At 36.9% G+C, this 26117-nt stretch overlaps 1 protein-coding gene across 1 annotated transcript in view; it reads left to right on the forward strand.

Annotated features, from left to right (window-relative positions):
- Nucleotides 1-4970: 4970 nt before the first annotated feature.
- Nucleotides 4971-26117, forward strand: part of LOC150089650 (uncharacterized) — a 71691-nt gene continuing 50544 nt past the window's right edge. The window contains exon 1 of the mRNA XM_090368713.1: nt 4971-5322. Within this exon, the coding sequence (XP_090224839.1) occupies nt 5301-5322 (22 nt within the window). The 5' untranslated portion in view covers nt 4971-5300. The remainder of the gene's footprint in view (nt 5323-26117) is intronic.

Consider the following 26117-nt stretch of genomic DNA (forward strand, 5'->3'; position numbering starts at 1 on the left):
TCAGACAAAGAAGAGAAAAATATGTCGCTCTATTAATAAAAAACCGCTGAACTTTGAAGTCCTCACTCGTTTTCAATGCAATATGATTTCAGTGCGTCTCCAACATGAATACCATCCGTATTTAGAAACTGTATCTTTTCCCATTGAAATTTGTTCCCAAAAGTACAAAAATTTGGCTTATTCATATTCGTTCCAGAAAGTTCGAGCCTATTTGCGGAACTAGGCTTGATCATGATGTGGGAAGCGTTTCCCGGTGAAGTCTGAGAGAAGATGCATATTCCTATATTTGGTTCTATAAATTGGAAGAGTGGAGGAGCATTTCCTGGGACTTGCCTTTGCATCAAGACTATCTTCATTTCCACGGATTAATGAAATTACAAAAACTGTATACACGTGTTATACAAAACACTATCAAATAGCTAAAATGACCAATGACGTGGAACGTGATATTGGTTTAACTCCTGGAAATAGAAATTATTTTTGAAATCGGAAATGCATCCATCAGGATGCATTTCCGAATTATCCATATTCATATGCTTCATTAATGTGCAGAAGAGGTGAGGGGCTTGCATATGCACAAGATGATTCACATTCTCTACTAAATACGTTTTGTATGATTTAATTTTTTGCCGGTTTGCACTTGTGTTTGTAACCCAACTCATGTATGAAGATACACTGTCTTATCCAAAGTATTCTTACATCCATCCCAAAACAGCGAAATATTCGAACCGAGCGTACGCGGATAAGGATTAAATACGTGTAAAAGTGTGCAGGAAACGCTAGAAATATCAGTAGCAGTCAGCATTAGTCGTGATAGGGCGCTTGGGATCAGTTACAAAGAGGGCACGTCTTGTTGCATCTTAATTGCAGTCCAGTAATTTATCGGTGATTGCTTTAACAGACAATTTCAAGGCGTCTAAGGTTAATGGTGGCTAATGCTGCGTGAAGGTGGAGGTCTGAAAGTAATACAACAGTTAAACCACGATCCAGCTGGCCAAGAAATGTGACAGACTAAAATCAGCAAACCTTAAAAAGTGATAACATTATACCCGAAGACGCCCCTACAAAACTTTATATCTGAACCTCATGTGTTAATGGAACTTTCCGTAGGGAGTTGCACGTGCTTGAGTTTCATAGGAGAACTGCAACTCATCGGCCTCATCGCTCTAAACCATGATACGCATTATTGGAGTGGTGCAGTGACCATCCTTTGTGGACTCTGCGAAGAAGTCCATGACTTCTAAATACGATTAACGATTATAGTCATGATTTCTTGTAAACTCCTCTGACCTAGTTGTCGTGCCGAAATATAAACGAGAAGTTTTAGAGAACGAGTCCATGGCATTGATTCTGTTTACTTTGATTCCATGGAACTGGCCTTTCGTGTTCAAGCACGAAGATTATGATTCCAATCTCCCCTTTGATTGTCATCCAACAATTTACCAAAACAATCGGTAAGAAATTGCAAGGTTTAGCCACCCATTTATTGCACTTTTCGTGATTACTCAATCGACAAAGTCAGCATTATTTTTAGCATCGCTTTTGACCTCCAGCTGCTCTTCCATAACTACCCACAAGCACTGAATCTAAAATTTTCCAAACAGGAATTGCACATTCTAGTTCCAAGTTCCTACATTTATTATTTGCATAGAGTAAGATACCTAGCCATCATCTATTGCATTAGAGGTCTGAGGTTTTTCAGTCAGTCTACTCACCGAATCTTCGACACCGACTAATATTGGTTGCTCACGTGGATGTTTCAAGCACTAAATCAGTGAGCCTGTTCCCACCTTTGATATGGCTGGAATTTTTAAATAATATAAGCATTTCAAATGAAGATGGATTCCAAGATTCTCCTAGCACCCATCAAAATTATCAGAATATTATAATCTCCTGAGGCGCCTCCGTAGCCAGGTGGGAAGGAGCAGCAGTGCGTAGTACACGCTTCTTGATTAGACCGGGGTTCGAGCCCGTCACCACCAAATACGGAGGATGCGGAAAGGTCAGGGAATGACCACTGCATATCCCGGAGCAATATGGCCTTAGTTGCTAATGCTCCTAAAAACCAAATAACAACAACAACATAATCTCCTGAATTTTTGGTATGCATGTCAATAGAGGATACCCACCATTGCCTTCTTTTTTTCTGCAGCCTCGCTGTCTATTAGATATTATCGACATACAAGCTACAGGAGATATGAAACATCGATGCCGATTTTAAAACGTAAAATGTGATTCCACTTTAAATCTTTTTCTCAAATTTTGTAATTATTCAGATTCATATTTATACACACTTGATCTCTCAGGCATTAATATGCTTAAGAGCTCTTAAGAAAGGTCAGTGATGATTCTTGATCTTTGTATTAGATGATTTCAATGTGCAGTCAAGGATCAGTTCCTTTTCGATAGACAACTACTACATTGAGGTAATCAAAAAAAAAAAAAAAAAAGCAGAAACCAGGTCCTATCCGCAGTCGTTTCTTTCTAAGTACAGTTTTAGGATCCATCGATAACGTTCTTTCAGTGCACATGCAATTTAAATGTGCATCAGCTTTTGAACACTTCGATTGGCTTCAGAATATCCGTCTTCTCTTCTTCAACAAGCACTTCCAACACCTTCACTCGCTGTACAAGTGGTCACAGTGTGCCATGTTTTGTGTAATGGCTTAAGGGACCCTACTCCGTGCCACTGCTGAATCTACCTACTTCTGACGCCTAAGAATTAACTCATTTTTTTTTTTTATGTCCTGGTGGCTTTCGAAATGATACTATTCTAACCATTCTTTTTAGGATAGGCCACATGTCTTATTTTGTACTGTGCCTTGACTTGTAGGACAGTGGTGGAAAAGATCCGAATTCGAATTCCGTCAATGATGTGAGGAATGCTATGAACATTTTCACAATGTGGCTCAGCCACTCAGTTAATGTATCAAGTGGAGCGCCCATGGTTTTTCTCGCCGAAACTGGAGTTTTTCGTCCAGCAAACCGACCTAAAAATACAAGCAGTTACAGACACAATATTATGTCACCTCATAACACCTGATCTAATCCAAATTTGATACTGTATTTTAGTTCGTGGTATTTTTATTATTTTATAATGCGTGTCTTTTTATATCCACCTGTATATCTGCGTCTCTATTTATTGTTATAATTAGTTGAATTCAATTCCATTGGCCTGACGTAGCCCACTCAGGAGCGAGAGTGCATATCACGCGTTCCTTGAGAGTGGACCGGGGTTCAAGCCCGTGACTACTAAATACGATAAATATTTGTAGTGAGATTTATTGTAACCTCTGCTGACTTTGTTGTCGTGCCGGAGTATAAACAGAAAAAAAAAAAAAAAATATATATATATATTATTATTTTAATTTTCTATTACTATTTTGATTTTGAATCGTTGTCTTTGTAAACCACTGGGCGTATTGACTTTAATGGGAAATGTCCATTGAGTTGCGTTGCGTTGCGTTCTTTCAAACAACAATGTTCCACTCCTTAATAAAAATAAAAAACAGTTTTTGGGGCAGCTTAGTTTGGAAAGCATGAGACTTCATAATCAGCCTGGCCCTGTCGTCCCGAAGCTCTGGTATGAATCTCAGAATATCCTTGTGACGAACTGAAGCGCTGATCAGACGAAGTCCAGTACGATAGTGAGTGCAATAAAAGAGGAATGAAGCCAAAATCCAGCTGGCTGCTCTCTTGGTAGAAAATCTTCCGCAATGGATCAGTGCTGTCATTCGGGAAATGCGGTTTTACACATTTTTCTTCTTATTATTTTTTAATACAATCCATTTCCTTCAACGTTTCCTTTTCCACTGTATATTATTTCATTTTATAGTAAATTTTCAGTTCAATTTCTCGGCTGGTGTTTATCATTAATTATTATAGTATGGAAATTCCCAGCCCCATAGGCCTGTTTGAAGATATAGTTTCCTTTTCCATTTCCTTTGACAGATTAAAACTGCTGTTGAAATTTGTTTTTGCAGCTAAAATTTTGGAAATGAGTGTGCTATAATAAATGTCCCTATTAAATAAAAGCAGCAGTTTATTTCATAAATTTATCAAACCTGTTCTAAGTATTCTGTTAATGTCGAAGGACATTGTTTCATTTAGAAGTATCACGTTTTTGAGCATTCTATAAACCCTCCATTGTCATTGGTCGAATATGTTGTTTATCTTCACACCTTCATTAACAAACATAAGTTTTCCATATTCATTAATAATTGAGGGTACTGCACAAATTTAGACATCCTCCTATCAAATAAACATCTGATAAGCATCTAGGATGAAAATACAATAACTGGATTAGGCACAGCGACCAAGAATCACTTAAAAATAACGCCATGCTGAAATGGAAAACTATTTAACGCCTTTAATTCCCTTAAGTGAACGTAACTGACTGGAGAAGGAACAACTCACGCGTGCGGAACGAGAAATTTCTAACAGGTTCCAGTGGACGATACCGCTGTTCCAATTCGAAACGGTTGAGTCCAAGGAGAACTGTTGAGATTAAATTGTTGGCGCCAAAGTTCGAACATCCTAAGTATGAATGGTTCGTAATGTCCTTGCTGGACATTTTCTTAAGGATTAAAATGAGTGGCGTATTGTAAATATTTGGCCGTCGGTGCATTCTTTTTCAAGTGCTTTTAAACAACCCTTTTAAGTGCTGAAAAGAAATTCCACCAGGGAGTGCTTCTGTCTAATTGGCCTTCCGGTGTGTTTTCACTGGTTATACTTTGGTTAATCCTCACACAGCGAAGTGAAGTTGAAATGTGAGGACTCGTCTTGTTGCCTTTTTTTAAATATATGGAACAGTTTATTTAGAATTTTAAGGCTAAGTTTATCTTAGTCCAATGTTTAAAGATTCTGGTAAAAAAAAGTAATGCGAGATATATTTATCTTTAGCTGATACTTTAAATTTTATGAAAGCAAATACGCTACTTTATTTAACGCGCTATCCAGGAGAGGTTTGTACAAAGGAAGGAACTTGATTAAAAGATGGGAAAACAGCGATAGGGATTCTAGAGAAACTGTCACTCTTTATCAGTCATTATCGACATGTTCGCCGAACAAAACCTATCCGGGTCTAGCGTCAATTAAATAAGGGGGAAAAGAATGTTTAAACCCCTCTCAGGCGTCTGAATGAACACGTCACCGGCAATCCTTGTGTCGGCATGTATTTTATCTGTCAGTTGTCTTGAACGTTCACCAATTGTATCGCTGCTTTGGAAGAAACAATAGCTTGTTTTGCAAGTGTCACGAAATTAATTTTAGCCACCTGTCGTTCGTATGAGTACCCATGAATGAACGCAATGACTTATGCACGTAAGTAAGTTTGCTTTATGTTTAATGAATGAAATGTAAAAATAGGGGTGGTCTTCGTTAAATGTTTTACAGAAATAAAGGTTTTGTGAAGATGACTATAATGAATGGTAGTTGAATGTAAGACCAGTAGAAAGCGAACAATTATTGTTAATTAAGAGCACCACGTGAACTTCTTTTATGTCAACTGTGAATGCAGATTTTTCGAAATAGCTGTATTATTATGGTAATTTAAATCTGGTCGTTGTAACCCGTCTGGCTTTGATGAATCGACTATTTTAGAATGAACTTATGAACCTAGTGAGTTTATTTTTAGACTTAATGTATTTGTGTTTTGTAGAAACAATTAAGAGATATAAAAAGAAGATAAAACAGATTTAAAACAGTACAATTTCAACTGAAATTATTCTGGAAAATGTAATAACGTGTCATGTCAACTTGGATCAGAAATAACTACGGAAGGTCTATATAAAACTTTAAAAAACCGGAACACGCAAGTCTTGCGTCACTAGCCAAAGGTTGTACTGATACAGCTCCGAGTGTTGAATATTAAAAGTGAATAAAAATTTCTGTTTATACTCTGGAAAGATCACACGTAAAGTCAGGAGTTGGTGCAGCTGGATCGGGGCTTTGACCGTGAAAACGAAACGCCAGCGTTAAATTTAAAGATTCGCGATAAGATGGAATAGAATACACCGATTAAATAAGAAGTATTTATTTACTGGTTTATTACGAAATACCGCTTATTTCTTCATTTATTTTAAGCGCCTACTTTCAGTTCTCGTTTCGGTTATTTTTGATGATACGTTGATCAGTGTACTTAACTGACTGCTCAGTTAAAGAGACGTAAAAGTGGAGATAAGATATCGGAAGAATGTTCGTGCTTCATTCAAAGATAATTTGATAAGTCTTGGCCGGCACGTGCATTCCTTCTTTTGAAACAGGATTTTGATTGCGATTATCCCCTCGATTATTTCTCTCTCCTCCTTCTCTCCAAACCCCCAAATGTTATGTTAAATACCCTAAAAACCATTTAAGCTGATAGTATTTCATACTTTTGTTTCCAGAACAACTGTTGGTTTTGTATTCCCCGTGTCTCGTTTATTTGATAGCAGACATTAACTGCTTAAAACGTTCGTGATGTGAAACGAGGTCACCCCCAAGGCAGTTTTACTGCATTCTGCAGAAGAAGAAAATTATATTGTATCTGTATAACAGGGGCTTTGGACGTGATCTCCATGCTAATTTGCTGTTGTAAATGTAATGGAATTAAATAACCAACATGTTTTAGACAAATTTCGCTAGCTGTATTAAAGGCGCAAATATTTGTAAGTGAGGTATAATTGAGAACACTAAATTTCACATGAAAGTACTGTACTGTACTATTCAAAGTACACGAACACCCAGATTTTTCTTTTTGGGGAGAGAATTTAAAGATTAGACTGGCTGATATTTATTTTAATTTATACTGATAGACCTGACTTACAGGAAATTAATCAGTCCCCTCCACCCGTTTTGATCAAGTCTTTGTGGGGGAGGGGTGAATTGCGACCGTCTTCCCTCCCGTATTCGTATCTGATCCAAAGGGCCTCCGCGGCAGATCAGTAACAGAATGTCACACCTGTAGAAAGACTAATCTTTCTACAGGTATGACCTTTAGTAATGAGAAGTATAGTCATACCACCATAAGAATGAGTTCAAGGTCACTACCAGATCAGTATTTTAGGAATGAGTCCATTAGGGTATTTCATTTTTTGATTAATTTTAAATTTAAACAAAAGTGATTATATAAATATGACAATTTATAGATTCGATTCGATCCTTTCGATCATGGGCTATAATAGAAATATATCCACATTCATCCTCTTTTTACTCTACTGGACTAATCCCTCTACTTCTTAAAAAGACTGTACATATATGGACGCGACCTTGAGTTTATTCTCTTGGCAGTAGGACTTCTTTAGACTTTTTGAGGGAGGGGTAAGGAGGATGAATTAACCAGTTTCGGAGAGGAGATTAAGAGATTTCATATCCAGAATAATCACTTTCTTTCATCGAAAATCAAGATACGACAGAAGATACACTGGATTTCTTAAGGCGATTTTACCTGATAACGGAGATTTTAATGGCGGATTTTTCATAACGATGTATGGTTATGAAATTTATCATTAATCATATTTTTCCTAATTTTTTAAAATAAATGTTTAAATTTAATATTGAAATATTTTCATCCCAGGTCAGGTCCCTCTTTTTTTTGAACTCCATTTTCATTAGTTGCTGTGAGATAATTTTACTTTACTCCTAAAAATGTTCTAGAATACTGTAATTATAGAAGCGAGTTGATCATTAGTAACTCTACCGGTGACCTTGAGTCAGATCACGATGGATTTATTACTAACGTCTTCGAAACATTCAAGTAATTTCATGATTTCTTAGAGAAGAGACTGCAGAAATTTTATATTTCACAGGATGAGCCACTCAATGTCACTTGTTTCTTTAGCTGTAATTTTTACAAAAAGTGTGGAGTTCATTATTTTTCATCTAGTAATCTAGTGATTTAAAATCTATGAAATTGGTTAAACAGTTCAGACTTGTTCGAGTTATTTTTTTCGAAAATTTGATTCGAAAAATACTAGAAACTCTATTGTAGTATAATTTAAAAAAAAATAAAATAAAATAAAAAAATATCGAGTTTCCGCAAGGAATAGCGAATTCCTCCGACTAATTCAGCCACGTTATGAAAGACCAATAAGTTTCTCACGTTTTTGAGGGAATTCGCACTCTAGTCTTCACCCGGTGTGGGGTGGACAGTGATTATATTCAATGCTACCCGCCAGGGCTTCTATTTGCTATGAGCAAACTAGGTTTGCTGCTTTTAGTAGATTAATATCAATCTGCTATTGTGAAGGCATTCCCCCACGGGTACCAGATTACCACTAACAAAAAAATTAAAACGACGTTGGTTATACCCTAAAGTCTCGTAGATAACGCGCTCATTATACAAGGTTTTTAAAGGTGTTTTGAAGTAATTTTGTGTAGGCGTTATCTATAAGATATTCATTTTCAAAACAAACTTTATTTACACACAATTCTTGAAGTGGTGGACAAAAAAAGACTGCATCACCTTAAAAAGTAACATTTCTAAGGAAACGTATAAGATATTGTTTGATTAGTCATTTTGTTTGTCGCAAAGCAAAGGTTTTGCGTCAGACAACGCTTCTATTGCATCAGACAGTAATTGCAAGGTATTGCATCAGCCGTTTCTCTAAATACGGCGTTGGTATTTAGTATACTATTTTGCTGAGGTGTAAGCATGGCTCCATATATTCAGTTGACACCAAGAAAAAAGTGTAGCTGTTGTTCTGTCCCAGGAAGGGCTTTCTAGGCGTGCTGTGTCGCTGATATATTAGGGTTGTCAACAGTATCCCGGGTGCTGAAATTAAAGCGTGAAACCGGTGATGTGAAGAGAATACCGGGATCAGGCCGTAAGAGTGACTACGCCTTCCCAAGATCGATATTTCAAACGGCTATGCCTTCGTATCGCCATGCTAGTGCTCCGGATCTAAAACTGGACTTTGAGATGGTCTCTGGTGTTGAAACAAGTGCACCAGCTACCCAAAGACTTATAACCAAAAGGCAAAGAAAACCACCTATTGGATACTAAGGAAGAGTATCAAGCTCTCACCAACTACGCACAGCAGCTTTTCTTGAGAAGACAACTAATCGCAGCAACGTGATAGCCCTCTACTGAACCCAGGGACCCTGATGGTACTGAAACAACGCAGCAGAATTTGACCAGCATTACCATCATTGGTGTGAACTATCATACATTCTCCAAAGATGTCACCCACCAAAGATAACTACCAAGTGAAGAACCGTTGAATTGAGACAACCCACAAATTAAGACAATCTAAGAAAAACACAAGGTTCGTATACTACTGGACTTGACTCTCACGGATGTGACCAATAAGACAATCTCCTAGATGAAGACTGACAATGCCACCGGCTTGCTATTAGATGTCATCTGCTTTTCTTGGCCAACTAGCATTCTGAACCGTGTACCCTAACTTGGTTCACTTTAATCCCCCCTTGGTAGGGAGAAGGGGACAGGTTTCTGTCTCCTCCCTCTCCCTGCCACCTCCTTTTTTCTCCTGGTGGGGCCAGTCCCCACTGACCTTTCTGGGGTTGCCTTCCCTATCACTATCTGTCCCCCCTTCAGTCTTCACCCTACTCTAACTGAATATGCATTTTATTTTTTCATTTATTTTTTTAAGGCCCTTGCCGCTGAAATCTTAGGAAATTAGGTGGCAGAGCCTGCCAGAGTACTTACTTCTAATTCGATCCCTCCATGCCTGACCTGCTTCCTCGGGGATAAGTGTGGCCAACGGGGGTCCTACTAGGGGCCCAACGGCTAAAAGGTCAGAGGACAACACAACATAAACATGTACGTTACACTTTTTAAAATCTCTGGCCTTCACAGTGTTCTGTGTTTCACAAACAGAGTACACAACACGGAGATGGGGGAACCCCTGGGGCCGTTAGACAATGAACGCTTTATCCAAAGACGGCTTTCGGAATGTGATCTGCATGCATATCGGCCCAAGAAGAAGCCTTTCTTGACCCAACAAATGAGGAAGAAACGACTTGCTTCTTCAAGAAATGAATCTGGAAATTACATCAAGAAATGAATCTGGCAAAATATTGTCAGGAGTGCTTTCATAAGATGATGATCCACAGTGTTCATGGTCATTGCTGTTTGAAATACCTGATGTTCGCTGCATCCTACCGGCCTCTGTATAAGTACGCAATCCGTTCACCTTCCAGTTTTCCCAATACCTTATTTTTTTTTACTTAAAAAGATTTGTTTACTGAAATATCCAGTGGTTGGAGTTTAGTTTTTAGGGCTCCAAGAATAATTCCTAGCTTAATGTTTCTTCACATCCTCCTTAGATTCATTAGCAATGTGGGGTCAGACGAAATTCATTATAAGTAATGATTTCTGTTTAAAGAAAGGGCCTATCCTTTTTTCCTCCTTCCAGTCCCGTGGTGATTGTCCAGTTGACATAACAGCTCGAACAGAAACAATTTCACTTCATGAAATTGTCACACCAGCAATTAATGCCCAAAAATCACTAATCTTCATCTCACGAGGTGTTTTCTTTGCTTTAAATTTGAGAGCAATTGTTGTAGACTCTTCCCGCAATCCTTTCAGCCCAATCCTTCAGTTCCTTTTCTAACTGTGGCCTTTTGTTTCTTTTGTGCCCGTTTCGTTTCAGGTAAAACATTTAAAACCCGTTTTGAGACCGCCATAGCGATTTCCATGAACCTCAGCATATTTTATAACTACCAATCTTTTCTGTACAGTATACGACTTTCTTGCTTTCGTCTTTTCTTGATAGAGGCAGCTTTTATTACTAAAATAAACAATAAAATTTATTTTAGTTCAGATGGAGATATTACCAACCTTTTTCGCGTTTTTAGATAAAAAAAATGCATCAATTTATGCAACCAGATATTTCTGCCCGTTATGCAAGACAATTTGGAGACTCTTGGAGCATGGCCATAGTTCGTGGTGCGCGTTATATACGAGACTTTAGGGTAATTAATTTATTTAAATTTATTTTATGCTCTTCTGTCATCTAGTCATCCAGGAAGTGTATCCTGGGGGAGCGTCAGACTAGAAACTGTTCTTTCCATATGTATAATGGCTGCAAAAGATGTTTAGGCAAAACTGAGTTGTCGCTAGAGAAAGGGGTGGTTAAAATCCAATCCCAGAATTTTTCCTGCGGCTTCATGCCTGTTTTTTTTAACCTTTATTAAACGTAACTGTATGGCCGTATCGTAATTGCCCTAGTCATCTTTATTTTAAGGTAGGAAAATTTGATACTAATTTTGCAAACTGGTTTGTGTGATTTTCATGGTTTAGGTGCAACTTTCTTTCAGGAAGAAGGCGCCAATAAAATAGTAACAATATATCAGACACCACAATCATGAAGTGAACAGAACATTAGATACCTATTTGGTAATTAGCTTTTCCACTATGTATATTCGGCTGGTATGTCGTTCCACCACTATGATTTCTTTGGCCGAAGTTTTACTTTTTCAACTTCAATGAGTAACAAACAATCAGTAACTGTAGATTCGAAAATTTCCGATCGCAGTCATTGAATTTCTAAATAGTTTCTCTTCCTAACGAATTAATTCCGCAAATTAATTAGCCAAACCCTTAGTAATCATCGTATTATGGTAGATTAGGAAAACTGTGCAAAAGTACAGTATAGCAAATATACAGTATAGAAGCGAGTCTGATCTGCAGATTTTTTGTTTTCGCTAAACTTTGCATTGCAAATGAAATGTTTCAACCTGATTGATTGGTTGAGCGAATAAGGGACTGAAAGTTACACCTAAAACTGGATCGACACGACAGTTGGTCCAATTAGTGTTAAGTTATTCACCTAAACTGAAATTCTATTATACCAAGAAAAGCAACGCCGAGGTGGCCTTTCGAGTTAGCACCTGCACAGGGTTCTTTGTAGACCATGTCAAGATCTTTGCGATTTCGGGAGGAGACTTGGGAAAACAGGCTGCACGTGTGCCAGAAAGTAGACACCAAGTGCTAGTGACCACCGCCGCTGAAAGAAGCCGCTCTAGATGCAAGCTGAGACGATGATGCCCCTGCTGTTGCTCACACCTGGATCATCCCTCTCAACTACGCGGAAGGCGGTTCGCTATTATATTTGGAATTTATCTGTTGCAGCATATCCAGACTAAGGAGTCTGGTGAGCGGTGCCGGATTTTCCGTTTTCATTTTCAGTTCTATTTCTGACAAGATAGATTGCCGACTAGTAGACCACAATATCCTTTGCAGCCGTGCACGAACGATGACAGTTGAATAGGACTGATGCACACGCCTAGTGGAGATCCAGATATTCTGGAGCTCCGGGAAAATTACGTTCTATGAACCTTTATCAACAACTTGCCTTTCAACAAATTTTATAAATTTAAGGGGCTAAGACCCTCCGATGTTCAATCTTATCATTATCTTTTTTGATTTTTCCACACAACAAATTTTTGCAATCTCAAACATGTTCGTTGGTCTGCCTTTTGCGTGCTACGCGAATGTTTTGCAAGGATATATTATAGATGTGACATACGCGATATGGCCTTAGATGCTAAGGCGCTGTATAAATCATAAGAACTTACAACAACTCAAGTACAAAATAAAGATCAACAGAATATTTTAGTTAAAAGGCATAGGGGTCTCTTATTTTTAGGCTAATTTTGCTCTGGACCTTTTGTCATATTTGGGCTGAAACTCGAATTTGTTACAATTTGACTGAGTGCTGCTATTAATGTTTAGATCTTTCGTTTTATGAATTAATTTCCCTAATAAACTGCTTTTGTTTTTTTTTTTTAAACGAGGAAGTTGTTCTCGGTGAACAGAATACCGAAGAGCAAACATCATATACAAACGTTGTATTAGCTCCGTAGCATAACTACGGTCCGCGAACCTCAGGAGGTCATGGACAAGTCCTTTAGGACCTCGAAGATTCAAGTTCACGCGTCACTAATTCTGACGAGAATAATGACTTTTTTCGCTAGCATTTCTGGAAGCTAAGATAAATGTTTGTATTGATTCGCTGCGTACTTGATTGACGATCAAGGTTTTAATTTTAAGTTTTTAGATTTGCCCTTCCACTTTGAATGGCGTAAGGGAAAATTCTGAAGGTTCGTTAGAAATTTGTTTGCCAACCACAATGATTTATTAAGAACAATGAAACAATATTTGAAATTGGTGGTCCACCGATAAAGCTAAGAACCAACATCGGTCTGTAGCCTAAAGAGTTGGCATGAGTTTTTTTCTCAAATTAAATCCATTTACACTTTTCTGAAGTATACTGATGTTTTAAGACTAAACCGAGGTTAAGGAAAAAAACTTTCGCGCTGAGAGAGAGAGAAAAAAAAACAGTAGATTAGGCTAAATTTAAATGCGTGTTACCGTTTAGAATTTAAATCTTAGTGTAAGTGATAATGCTTAATCTAATTTTACCATCAAACTCAATTTTCAGTCCGAATATGCCAGAACGACAACAAAAAAGATCCAGTTGCCATAAGTCTAATCCTTCAGTGCCTTTTAATTTAAACTTCTATATGTAAAACAGCCCCAGAAAATGTATTCATGACAATATCTTTAAGGATATTCGAAATCACTTGTTTGCCACGGAGATCCCCACCCATATAGTTTCAGACCAAGTCTAGGTGCCTGTGATGCACGAATGTATGTTTTACCTTCATTTCACTCGATCATGAAATGCCAAAGAGAATCACGTGTGAGTGTCATCCCCACATGTACGCCACTAAGAGCAGAGCGATTTCAGTTGTTAGTCACTTTCGATGCAATGTTTGCCAATTCGTAATGTCGTATTGTCAGTTTGCATGCCCCCCATCACTTATCAGTAGAATGGTGTTAAATTACCGATATACATTCACTCGCAAGTGGCATAGTTTCATAACCAACTTTTATTTATAATATAAAGAAAGAGGTTTAATTTTTCTTCCATTTATTTACAGTAATCGGCGAGAAAAATGAACGATTTGTTTTCACTGTTTAGATTTAATTTTTATTGTCATTATAAAGGTTAGTTTGCGTTAATTTTTTTTAATCTACTGATTTTTGTTTATGTTAATATTTTATCTTAATTCACTTTCCACAAAGTACACCTTTTCTTTCCTGTTATCGAAATGCTGTTTGCCCTAATTGAACATTATTCATCAGGTTTACTCTAGACAAGTGTCCGATTTTTGTTAGTAGGATGATGACATGAACGGATGCGATCTCTTCTGAAAATGAACAATAAAATAAACGAATATCCGTTTATTTTCTATACGGGCGATACTGGAAGAGTTTACATATCAATTTGACAGTAAACATATTAAATTAAGGGCAGCCAGGTGTAAGGGGACGTACACTTCTGGTGACAGAATACGGACTCGAACCCACAACTTTCTTGTGGCCGAGCACGTTAACCAGTGGATCACGGTCGGCCCAAATGCGCTTCGTTCATTATAGCCTTTTTATAATCAGAAAAATTAAAGATTTATTTTTTCTAGTAACCTACATCCATAAATTGGTCGCGAAAATCTTCATATAGATCGTGTGCAAGTTAATTTTCCCTTCCTTTAAATTGTGACGTTTCATAAATAACGACCTGAATGTAATTTCCTTGTCTATACCAAAGCATCTAAGTGAAGAACGTGTATTTCGCTTCTGACTAATGCACTCTGTATCTTTCTCTTGTCTGGCGTCATTAGCAGTACAATCACGTTAAGGTAATTCACACTTGAAGCGTGCAAATCAAATTCATTAATTTCTCTTCCCTCCCCCCCCCCCCTTCTTAGTAATGTTTCCACGATATAAAATGCAATCCACCACCAGGGTTGCTCTCCAATGGATTTGTTTTCATCTACTTTTTTTTATGGAGTAACTTTTGTAATTTTGGTTACCTTGGCAAGGCTTTGTCACTGTTTAAGGAATTTCCAACCACCAATTCTCTGCTCGTATCTTATATTGAAACTGCACCTAGTGCTCCAGTAACCCAAAACATGCCCTGGTCATCTCAACACTATTTCAAACCCAACACAGATGACAATCGACTGAAAGTAGCGAAAACTATTTGTAATGACCCCCTCATGTGTACGCAATAAAATATCTAAATTATTTTTTGAATTCCAAGGTTTTAAATTGGTCCAGAGGTGCTTTAACCAGAAACCATGCTGTTCGTATGCAGAAAAATTCAGTCTGGTGGCATCTATACCCAAGTTTTTCGTTTAAGAAAAATTGCTAGGTACTGGAAGATTTTCATTTTACATTTTTTAAAATTTATTTGATTAATAATCCGATTAGAATATTTTAAAGCTTTTCATTAAATTTATTTAATATTTCAGTAAATTTTCGCTTTCCTTTAAGTGGCCTTGAAGGCCACTTTATCTTGTTATTCTACCGCCATTACCAACAAGCTCTAAGTTACATTGAGTCTGTTTTGCCAATGGTAAGAGTCTGGTAGTCAATGAACACTTATGGTTTGGCTTAAACTATCTTAATAGCAGAATGGTAATGTACGTATATAGTTAAAGGTTAATAACAATAAAATAAGCCCTAGCAACAACAAAAAAAATTATTAAAAAAAATAATTAAATCTTTAAAGTTTAAATTTTATATTCGTTAATCTCTGGAGAGTGTCATTAGGAAGTGTTCTACGTATCATATTGAGGTAAATTTCTCTTATTTTTCTACAAATATTGAAATACAACGTAGAACGCATTTGAGCATCGCAGCTCTGCTTTATACTCGTAACTTCCTTTCATAAGCAGTGTCCAATTCCATTCCTGACTGCTAAATCTCCATTTAATCTTCTAGCCTAGCTAGTACTTCTGAACGACTTCGACAAATAGTCCTAAAAATCGGTTCTAGAATTGTTAATTGGCAAACCTCCAGAAAGATTTTTTGTTATTATTAAGACCGCAAATTAATTCTTTATTCATAAAGCATTCATGTTTTTGATTCCTGCGATTTTTGGAAGCGAGCACAATGCAAGAAATTCTGGAATTTGATGAAATAAAAGATTGCTGTTTTTTAATACTGAATAATTTGAACACTATTGTAGCCCTTAGATCGTATCAAAGACGAAACGAAGTCTCAGTGCCTCCTTGTTCGAAAAGAACCGCATTAAATAAGTTTCGAAAAGACCACCTAAGCCTAGAAGAAGTGATCATCCGTCAGCATCACAAGAAGTGGATTAAAAGAACTCATGAGATGCAACAAACTGAATCTGATTGAATTAGTTGAGATTAACTGGTGCTCGCCATACATCCTGTGTAACTGTTTTTTCTGTGAGCACAGTACGGTAACGCCTTGAAGGTAATTCTCCAAAATGAAACATCCGCATTGATTGGAGTCGCTAGACTATCAAAGCCATTGTGATTTTTCCCAGTGGACGATTGATAAGGTTATACAGGATTCAGTGATCAGATAAAATGCATATCACGTTGTGATAGATCTGTGACAGGCACAAACTTTCGAATTTAGGCTATAGAAAACCCACAAGTGCGAATTGAGGAATTACTGCACCCATTAGGTTACAGCACTCTGTTTATGGTCCTTTTTTTTATTTTGAAACTAACAATCTAGGGCATTTTGAGGCTTGCACAATTAAAGGCACGTGATATATTAATCTACCGAGGACCACAATTATTCTACAGAATAATAAACGTGGTTTACGTGGTTCTACGTCTCATATTGACAAGGTCAAATAGTTCCTAGGAGATTTCAATGACCCCTTCTCAGACGAGTTAAAGACCGACTTACTAGTCGCCATTTTCCTATCCTTGACCTGCAAGTTCGTCCGCCCTAACTCCAACCGACTTTTGATTGTGCTGGTATCTGAAACGCCGTGTTTACAGAGATATTCCTCCAGATTTGAACGATCCAATCCTTAGGGAGGTAGTAAACATTCTATTTCAAACTGAAAGCAGCTGTGGAGAACAGAATGCGCCGACTTGATTTCTCCTTTAAAAAATGCTGGACAGATGCGAATTTGATAGTAGGTAAATATTTCACCACCAATCTTGATGTATTATTTTCTAAATTAATCACCATGTTGAGCCTCAAGTGGCCAAATTTAGAACTATTTTTTATTTTAAAAAAATTCCATGTACAGTATACTGATTGCAATGCGAAAAACTGTTTCTATATGACCTTTGTTTTCTTATTTTTTGAAAGTGGGAAAGGACTTTAAAACCATTCTGCGTGTGTGTGTGTGCTTGTGTGTTTATTTTTGATTAAACATGAATATTAAGACTGAATTAACGTGTATGAAATTGTACACGTTAATTCAGTACATGTTGATACATTTTTTACTATATATTTGGTACAATGTACTGTACATTTAGTACACGTTGTTACTAAGTCATACCAGCGGTCAGCTTAGTGCCACTCGCGACGCATAGTGAAATTTTCTTATTTAAAAAACATGAGGATTAAATTATAACAATTTGAAATCTTCCAGAAGAGCCAACCGTACTCAAATTGTAGTACGTTTGTCTGACTATTAGGCTAATGCACTTATTTTCCCTTCTATTAGTTTAATTAAAAATCATCTGTAATTGCAGCTAATATAGTGCAAATTAATTAATGGAGATTTTGTTTATGGGAGCAGTGATTATAAATTAGCTTTATTTTTTAATAAGCATGCTTTAACATAAATCACTGTCCATTTCTAAGTTAGTCGCTTTAAGAAACTATTCATTGATTTCAACGATGATCTCATTGGTGGAAACGTTTCTGGAACACCTCTCTTGGAATTAACTTTTGTATCCTATATTCAAAGGACAAAAGATTGCTCTTTAATGGTGAATTTGAAATCTTGAAAACGTCAAGAAGTCATTTAGAGCAAAGTCCGGGTAAGGTTGAGTGATTAAGCTGGGTGATTCCGTTTTTGTTTGTTTCCACAGAAAGTGCATTGTGTGAGCTGGAACACTGCTATGCTGTAGAAGCCAATCATTAGGCCATAGTCTATTCCTTCTTGCAGCGAACAGAATCTGGCTCCTCAGAATTTATCCTCGTAGGAGACAAGTGCCGTTTGTGATGGTTCCTCCAGTGCCTCCACAATACACGAAATTCGTGTGTCGTGGAAACACTAGGGGAACTATCAAAAAAACGGAAGAAAAGTATGCAAAAGTGGAATAAAATATAAAAGCATCATTACGAGTTTAAATAATCAGTTTCCACTAAATATCGAAGTTGACAATTAGCAAACCTGACATGCACATAAATAATAGATCGGGGTTGAGGGGTGATAGGAGACATTCGTGACTCGCTAAAGGGTCAAGTACCTTTGTTTTGTGTTCTACTTTCCAGCTCTAACATTCAATTAATGAGAAATAGAACGATGGAGGTCTTACACTGTTTGTTAGTTGCTCATTGGGGACGTATGGAAGTTATACGCAAGTTCATAATGCTCTAGCTATAAAAAAAATTTAGTTTATTTTTTTGAATTATAAATGATCAACTTTTGAAAATAGCGTCGTAAGACGGTACACTTAGTTGAAGTTTTCAATTAAGCTCGACCACTCTTAAGAGCAAAACAACACATCTGTAATACTCGTAGATTTATGAGTCATTTATATATCTTATTTTTCTATTAAATAAAAATATATTTGACAATCCGATTATTTTAAAATATGGATTAATAACATCGTTTAACCCTATTTAATATTGTCGAGTAATATAGGGTTTATGCTCGCCCAGATAACTGCATTAACGAAAATGAATATAAATTTTATTAATTGGTATTTTTGTAAAATATGATTATGGGAAAATATCCATAACCGAAATTAGTGTTCGATTTGGCTACCTTCATTTCCAATTACTGAGGCCGATTGAGATGAGGCTGATTGAATGTGAAGGTCTTTCTTTATTGGCAGTCTTATCCTTCACAGTATAGCTAGACTGAACAAAGAATTAGAGTATACACGCCTTCTCCAAATGAACTTCCTCGAAACTTGTCTGTGTCCATAGCTTTTATTGCTTAGTAACGGTTAGCTACTTGCCATCGATATCTAGATGGGAATGCCTTTTCAACTCAGGATGATGTTTTCACTTCAAGATTTTCTTGTTCTTGAACTCAAGGTTCCATTTGCTAACGTATGTACTAGGGATGGTCACAGGGGGCTATATTCCATCTTTATTTCAAAATAATGTGGATATCTTTTACTCGTACATGATTAAAGCTTAATGATTCCAATGAATACTGCTTTGCATCCCCTTAAATCGTGGGACTGTCTCTGGTATGTATCGTTTTTAGGACACAGTTTACACCTTGCTGTTATCAGTCCCCTGCCAAATATCATGGGTTTTTTTTTTTGTTTTTCTCAATTTTCTGTTTATACTACGTGACGACCACATAAGGCTTAACTGTCATTAGCCAAGGTTAATTACTAATTATAGTTTTAATTACCAGTGTTGAGATTTCTTTTGAAAAAGAGCAAAATATCACAACTACACTTGGCGCAATTTACTAGGTGGTAGATGACTAATCAATCGGTGCAATATCACCACTTTGCTTATTGGCGGCTTGAAGTGGTGAAACCCATGTTTAGCCTCCAGAGCGAAGTTTCCGGCATCCTCATTCCCATCTTCTTCAACCCATGCACGGTACTAAGTACTATAGAATTTGATACATTTCGTATTTGAGCATTTTCATAAAAAAACAAAACTTTTTTTCGTTTGTTTTCAATTAAAGTCTGTGACGCAAGTCGAATTTATAAAATTAGAACTTGACGTAAATTGGGAACTCCTCACAGGTGTGCCTTTTTTGAATAGATGGTAGAAAAACTGTCCTATATGGTTTTGCGGGTGGATGTGTTATTAAACTGAAATGACGTCGTGCTTCAGTGGCTTCTTTTCTTCGAGACGAACTCAAACAAAACAATGATTAGATAATAATTATCTAATAGTTCTGTGTAGAACTTATAGATAAGTGTTTTTGTGCGTCAAATACCCAGAACTGGCTACTCACATGGGTGAAATAAGCTGTAACAATAGTGGACATTTGTCAAGATATTAGATAACATATAAGGACCAATTCATTAGTTTTCAGAATCGCTAAAGATAATTTTATTTTGAACCCAAACTGAAATATTAAAACTTAACTTCATAAAATAAGTGATTTTTATTCATCTTTAATGAGCTGAACTTATTCATATATTAACATTTTTTGGTAAAGTTAAGTAACGTATTAATATTTTTTATTACCTATTATCATAGATAAATGTTTTATCTTAACTGGCAGAAACTTTCAACAGTTTGACTCCTTATAATATTACTTGGTGTACTATGACTTTCGATGCAGGACCGTGCAATGTCATTTGGGAGGCCGAGTGCATGATTGGTTTTCGGACCCCCTTTCCTTTGTTAAAATGTTATGGGGGCCTCCTTGCCGAGGTTTAGGTGTGTCGCATCCAATGAACCCCCACTTCATCCCCTGCTTAGCTGAGAAAATTGTTTGCCGATTCAAAATAAGCCGAATATTTACACAGTGTAGTATCATGTTGAAGGATAATTTCTTGGATGAGGAAGAGTTTTGAGGATTCTTACTGTACCTAAACTAGTGCTAACGGAAACTTAGCGAATGTCATGGCTAAACACTTAGTGAACATGTCAGAGAAAAAAATAAAATAACAAGGAAAGTCTTTCAGGAACAGGTGTATTCTGCAAATAAAACGTGGGCATTATGTTCCATTACGGTTAAGCCAATCTTCCTTCACTAACGAATGTTTAAGTGACATTAAAAATGTAACCTCTTGTGGCTTGGGTTGGCATACTGACACGCAATAACCGAGCTGTTTGCAGCTAGAAACAAGCGAGTATGTCATTATCCGATAGACAGGTTAATTGAGGTTACTTTGGGTGTTAACGCGTCCCTCGAACGAAAGAGCTCCCTCTTCGGAGAATGGGTTACTCTACAATAAATAGACGGATGGCGGCGTGGGTTTGAATATAAACAGATGAAGTTTCCGACTACAGATACTAGCGTTGACCTTCGAGGCTATAGTGGTGTGGTGCCGAGGCTCTAGGAATTAGGTGTGGCCTTTTTTTTTTTCTCCACTACTACTACGCTTGCTACAGGAACTACGAATTGATACGTCGTGCCGTGTACGGTGAATAAGTTCCTGGTAGTCAACAATAGGCAGGGTTCCTAGACCACCCAGAATTGGGAAACTCACCGGGGTGCTGCCAGAACACAAGACGAAGCTACTGCAGGAGCATCAGAAAACTTCAGCTTTGTAAATGCCGCGAAAACTGTAAATGTCAGCTTTTCTAAATGTCTTCACCAGGAAGTCTGCGTCGGGAACGCCCGATGGTTAGGGAGATAGAACTGGACACGACTACCTGGTGCTTACTGGTCTTCATTATTCTTATCTTTGCATGAAGGGGGAGAGGAAAAAAACAAAACTTGCAAACCGACAAACACGCCCTAGAAATATTAGAGTAGAGCACATTCCTAAATGAGCCATTTTGTAGCATTAGATGCACAAACTAAGAACAAAATTATTTTGATCAGGGAAAAACCAGAGCATCCTTGGTCTCCTTTTCTAAGAAGTTCAAATTTTTAAAAAGAGACCTTGCATTTTCTTTAGGTATCAGTTTCAGGGAAAAGTGTAAAATGGCTGAACAGACCATGGGTTAACCATTAAGGATTTATCATATGTAGCAGGAAATAATAGGGCATTGATATAATAGAGAACTATAAAAATAAACTAAGAAGCATATACTGTGGTAGATCTTAGTTTCTATCTATGAAGTTAAGAAAAAAGGATTCAATTTAGTCTTTATTGTAATAAGAGCATAAGTCAGTTTTGGACCATTTTAGGTTTATTTTATTCGAGCGTTATACTTCTTTTCACTTAAATGATGGATTTATTATTCAGATCTAACCGTGTAAAGGATGACAACCTTCCGTACAACTCCATCCAAATAAATCTAATGCATTTCCACTAAGTATATTTTAATTTATTGAAGACATTTGATGTCCAGTACCACTATTCGAAAGGCGTCGTCCACCACCACCACCCCTAGACTTCAGCCATTATTTTATTGGTATTGACCACACAGATACTGTCACTCATAGCCTTGTCTTTTCATAAACATTTCGAAAATGTTAAGTAGAATTTAATTCGTGTTTTCCCTTCCCAAACCACGAAAATTGCTGAGAAGAATCGATATTTGCCTTCATTATTGATTGTATCACCAATGAAGGTGAATCAAGCGAATGAATTAATATTAGGTGGTGTTTTCCCCTAAAATCCAAAGGTGATCCTTTGGATTTTGTTATGAATTCCTGTCATCGTTTCTTATGATCAGTGACACCAAAAATATTTTACTAGAGGAAGAATGTTGTGGGAAGGAATTGTCGGTTTCGGCACTAAATATCCGGCAGTGCGGTATTTCAGAAAACATGTGAAAAATCTTCTTTCAGTAAACATAGGGATGTACGATAGACCGTGTTTCCGTTTCCCTCAATATTTCGAATTAAGAAAGGAAAGATTAGTCACCAAGTTATGTCACTATATGACAGCTCGAACATTATAAGAAATTAAATATAGACATTGTTGCAACAGCCGCCACACATGATACTTAGGGCAACGGGTCGGGCAGTTCGAACACGCAACGTGCAGGAATTCATACCTGCACGCTGGTCATACGACCAAAGCCTTGATTTTGATTAAAATTTTGTGCAGCTGGTAAAACACTGAATTCTACATGTGCCTGCGTATTTTATTTATAAAATTAGTTGAATAAAATTAAAGTATCTGATGCACTACAATATATCTCAAGTTAAATGTCCATAATTTCAGAAAACATACGTGTTCTGTTAACAAATACTCTTCAAGCAAAGCAATAATTGTGGCTGCATATCTTTTGATTTGAGCTGTACAACTTTTTCGCCCATTAGTTCGATTAAAGGTCCTAGGCTTTTAAAGCAACCCAGTATTCAAAATTGATAAAATGATTAATATTTCAGACGTTGTAATCGCCTAACCCTATTATCTTGAATCCGTTATGTCGAAGGTTCGTTTTTATCCACCACTGGTAATATCGGTGTTTACTAAAGTTGAGGAATCGAGCTATTTACAGCGATGAAAAACTCTCTCCATCCAAGCGTATTGGAGAATATCCTGTCCAATGTTAATTACTTAATAATAGATAACAATGAATCAACTAATCTAAGCTCCCTGATTCATCAAATTCTCAAGACGTCATGGGCAAGCTGTGATGGAGCATACGGAACTTCTCCAAGAGAAAATAGTCTTATGTTTTGATTATATAATTCCGGTTCCAAATTACTCTGAACTTTAGATTCCTAAACAAAGAAAACCCTTCGTCATAAGTTACGTGAACAATACACAGAAAAATGGCTAAATTCCCCTAATAGCAGATGACCTTCTGGAAGTATGTTTTTGACGTCATTCAGGATCGTCGATGTGGAAAATCCTCCATTCAAATGTCAACATGACGCTGACATAATCGGATAGTTTGGCTAGATGAAAATAGCAGAGTGGGTCATAGGTGCTTTCTCTCTATCGATACAGGTAGTTCAGTTCGTAATGTGGTTTGTAAAAAGAACAATAGAAAAAACATATATATAACTTTAAATTTAGGAAAGTTGCTAAAAATATTTAATCAGAAAATAGCAAACTGCAACCAAATCTATTCAGATATGGTTGCGCATCTTACATGTGGCATCATTTTTATCTTAGGCTTTAATAAATTCAAACTAGTCAATAGAAATTTAAAGTGGAAAGCAATTAAGTTGAATCGTTGATAGCATTTGTTGGATCTTAAACTGAAGCCGAGATTGCTTTAATTTTCCGCAGTATCATCAGATTATCTAGTAGCGTTGATTGATTTTAAAGCTGTCAGATCTGCCCATCAAAAAGGAGTAGTTGTTAAATGCAAGGTTGATTTTATTTTGTACGATAAACACCCATTGATACAGTTTCTCAAGTAATAGATAGACACGAAAGTAGAGATATGGAGTCTCACTGTTCACAGCCCTCTTTGTCAGCTGGAGTTTTCCATCTCAAGAGAAACGATCGATCTTTGAGGATGAATTTCTAGATAAATGCATAGTCCCTTTAGCTGCCTAATCAGTAATAGTCAATTATCAAAGCTATTGCAGTCATTTGCATTTTCAAGTAGTTATTATCAGTAAAAGAACCTTTTAACAAAAGAAAGGGATATAAAGAAAAGGAAAAAAGCTTTGCGAACTGGAATGGAAGTCGGCAGGTTCTGTGGAGCGAGCAGGCAATACGTATACATGACTAATCATCCAAGGTAACTTTCTGGTGGTGTCCTTCAGCTACATAAAACGTAACTAGTGGAGGGTAATAAAACGTTAGGCAATTGTTTTTGGCTCGTTGAAATCTTCAACTCCTTGTGGATATTGGCTCTTGTAGTTCATTTATCAAATAAATTCGTGTCTATTATTATTATTTTTTATATAATTGAATGCTAATAACCCTAATGCTAATTGTCCTGTAACGAATTCTAATGAGACAGATAAAATCTGGGCATTCACATGTGAACAAAATCCTGCGTGGGTAGTAATTTCATTCTTCCTGCAGGCGCTCAATACGATCCTAGCGTAAATCTTGCCCAGCATACCAAGCACTGGGCGAGAGAAGCTGACGTACCCATTCCAGCTTGATTAATGTGTTACAATAAAAACTAATAAATATCGCATAGCGTTCAATGGGTATCCCTGGCCACGGCCGGTCTGATGGCATGGTCGGTGGGGACAAGATAATAGGGGACGTTTTTTTTCTCCCTCTTTTCTTTTTTGCTTTTAAGAGCCGGTTCAGCTAGCTGAAAGTTGTTTGAAACACGTGCGCTCTAGAGGGGTGGGGTACTTAAGTTGAGTTGTGACCTGATCGTTGAACAGGTGTAGTTAATCGCGGAGAGAGATGTCATAGGCCTTCTATGTAGAAAATGGGTTCAAAGTGCTACAACTCTCCGTTAATGGCATTCAAACTGCTTAACAGCAAGGCTGGATGAATGCATTCGTTTTTTTTATGTTTACTCTTTACTGTTAGAATTCCTCTCGTTGCAGGCATTGTTTTAGATTCTTAGTACAAGGTTAGAAAGATGACGTGCTAAGGAGAAACTGATTCTGCGAATGAATTTACGCCGTACATGATTAAACATACATATTAGTAAATGAGTTTTAGGAAATGATTTAGAAATGTTTATACGTTGCACATCACATATACAGATTGCTGTTCAGCTCAATGATAGACGTTTATTCGTTATTACAAAGTGAGCTGCAATCTTCCCACCCACCATTTCTTATTTCTCTACTATTCGCGAAAATGTGTAATGCTGTATATGCGATTCATACATCACAGGTGAAACAACGATGACAAGGAACGTATATTATTCGTTAGTATTAGTTTAAACGTAGTACGCAATCGCAGACTGCTCTAGTATCAAATTTTAATATCAGCGCGTGAGATTAATGCGTAATTTATGAATTTAATTATTTAAGTATAACGCACATGTAGTATATTTACAGCTGGACGACACCGATCTACAAGAACGAAAATTAATTTGATATAAACAGTCTCAAAATGTTATTAAACGAGAAATTTAATTGTGGTTAAAACGAAGATTATAACTAAATGTATAATATAAAATTACAAACACTTTTTAGGGGAAAAAACTCTTCGGCTGAACGTATTGAACTGGATATTCGTCTCGATAGATGTTACCTGTAATTCTTGAAATAATTAACTGTACAAACAGTTTATCGTTAATAAACAAACTGACAACGTTTCTGGATTAAGTGTTCAATCCTGTCATCTGTCCCAATCGACGTTTCTAGATTCTTTGGAATCCTGTCATCGGCCCAGATGAATTTATAACTGCCTCAATATGCGACACCGTTCTACTTGTACCTTAGCTCTGTGTGAAACAGATTGAGCCAAGTAAATTTACTAGCCTGATGATAGGATTCTGGCGATATACAGAAATCGTTATGAATATTGAGTGAATTGATTGTGTTGTGTGGTTTTTGGAAGTTCTTATAAATCAGTATTTAGCACTAGTTTATAATTCAATAAACTCGATATATAAGTTCCTTCTTTATCAAGTGGATAAGCAAGTATTTTATTTCATGACTGTATTTCTGCTGTTCAGCAAGTTTATAACTAGTTTTACAGCAGATTTATTTTTTGAGGCA

This window comes from Mastigoproctus giganteus, chromosome 2 (genome assembly GCF_048544385.1).
Source record: "Mastigoproctus giganteus isolate SK-2022 chromosome 2, ASM4854438v1, whole genome shotgun sequence".
In the NCBI taxonomy this organism is placed as follows: Eukaryota; Metazoa; Arthropoda; class Arachnida; order Uropygi; family Thelyphonidae; genus Mastigoproctus; species Mastigoproctus giganteus.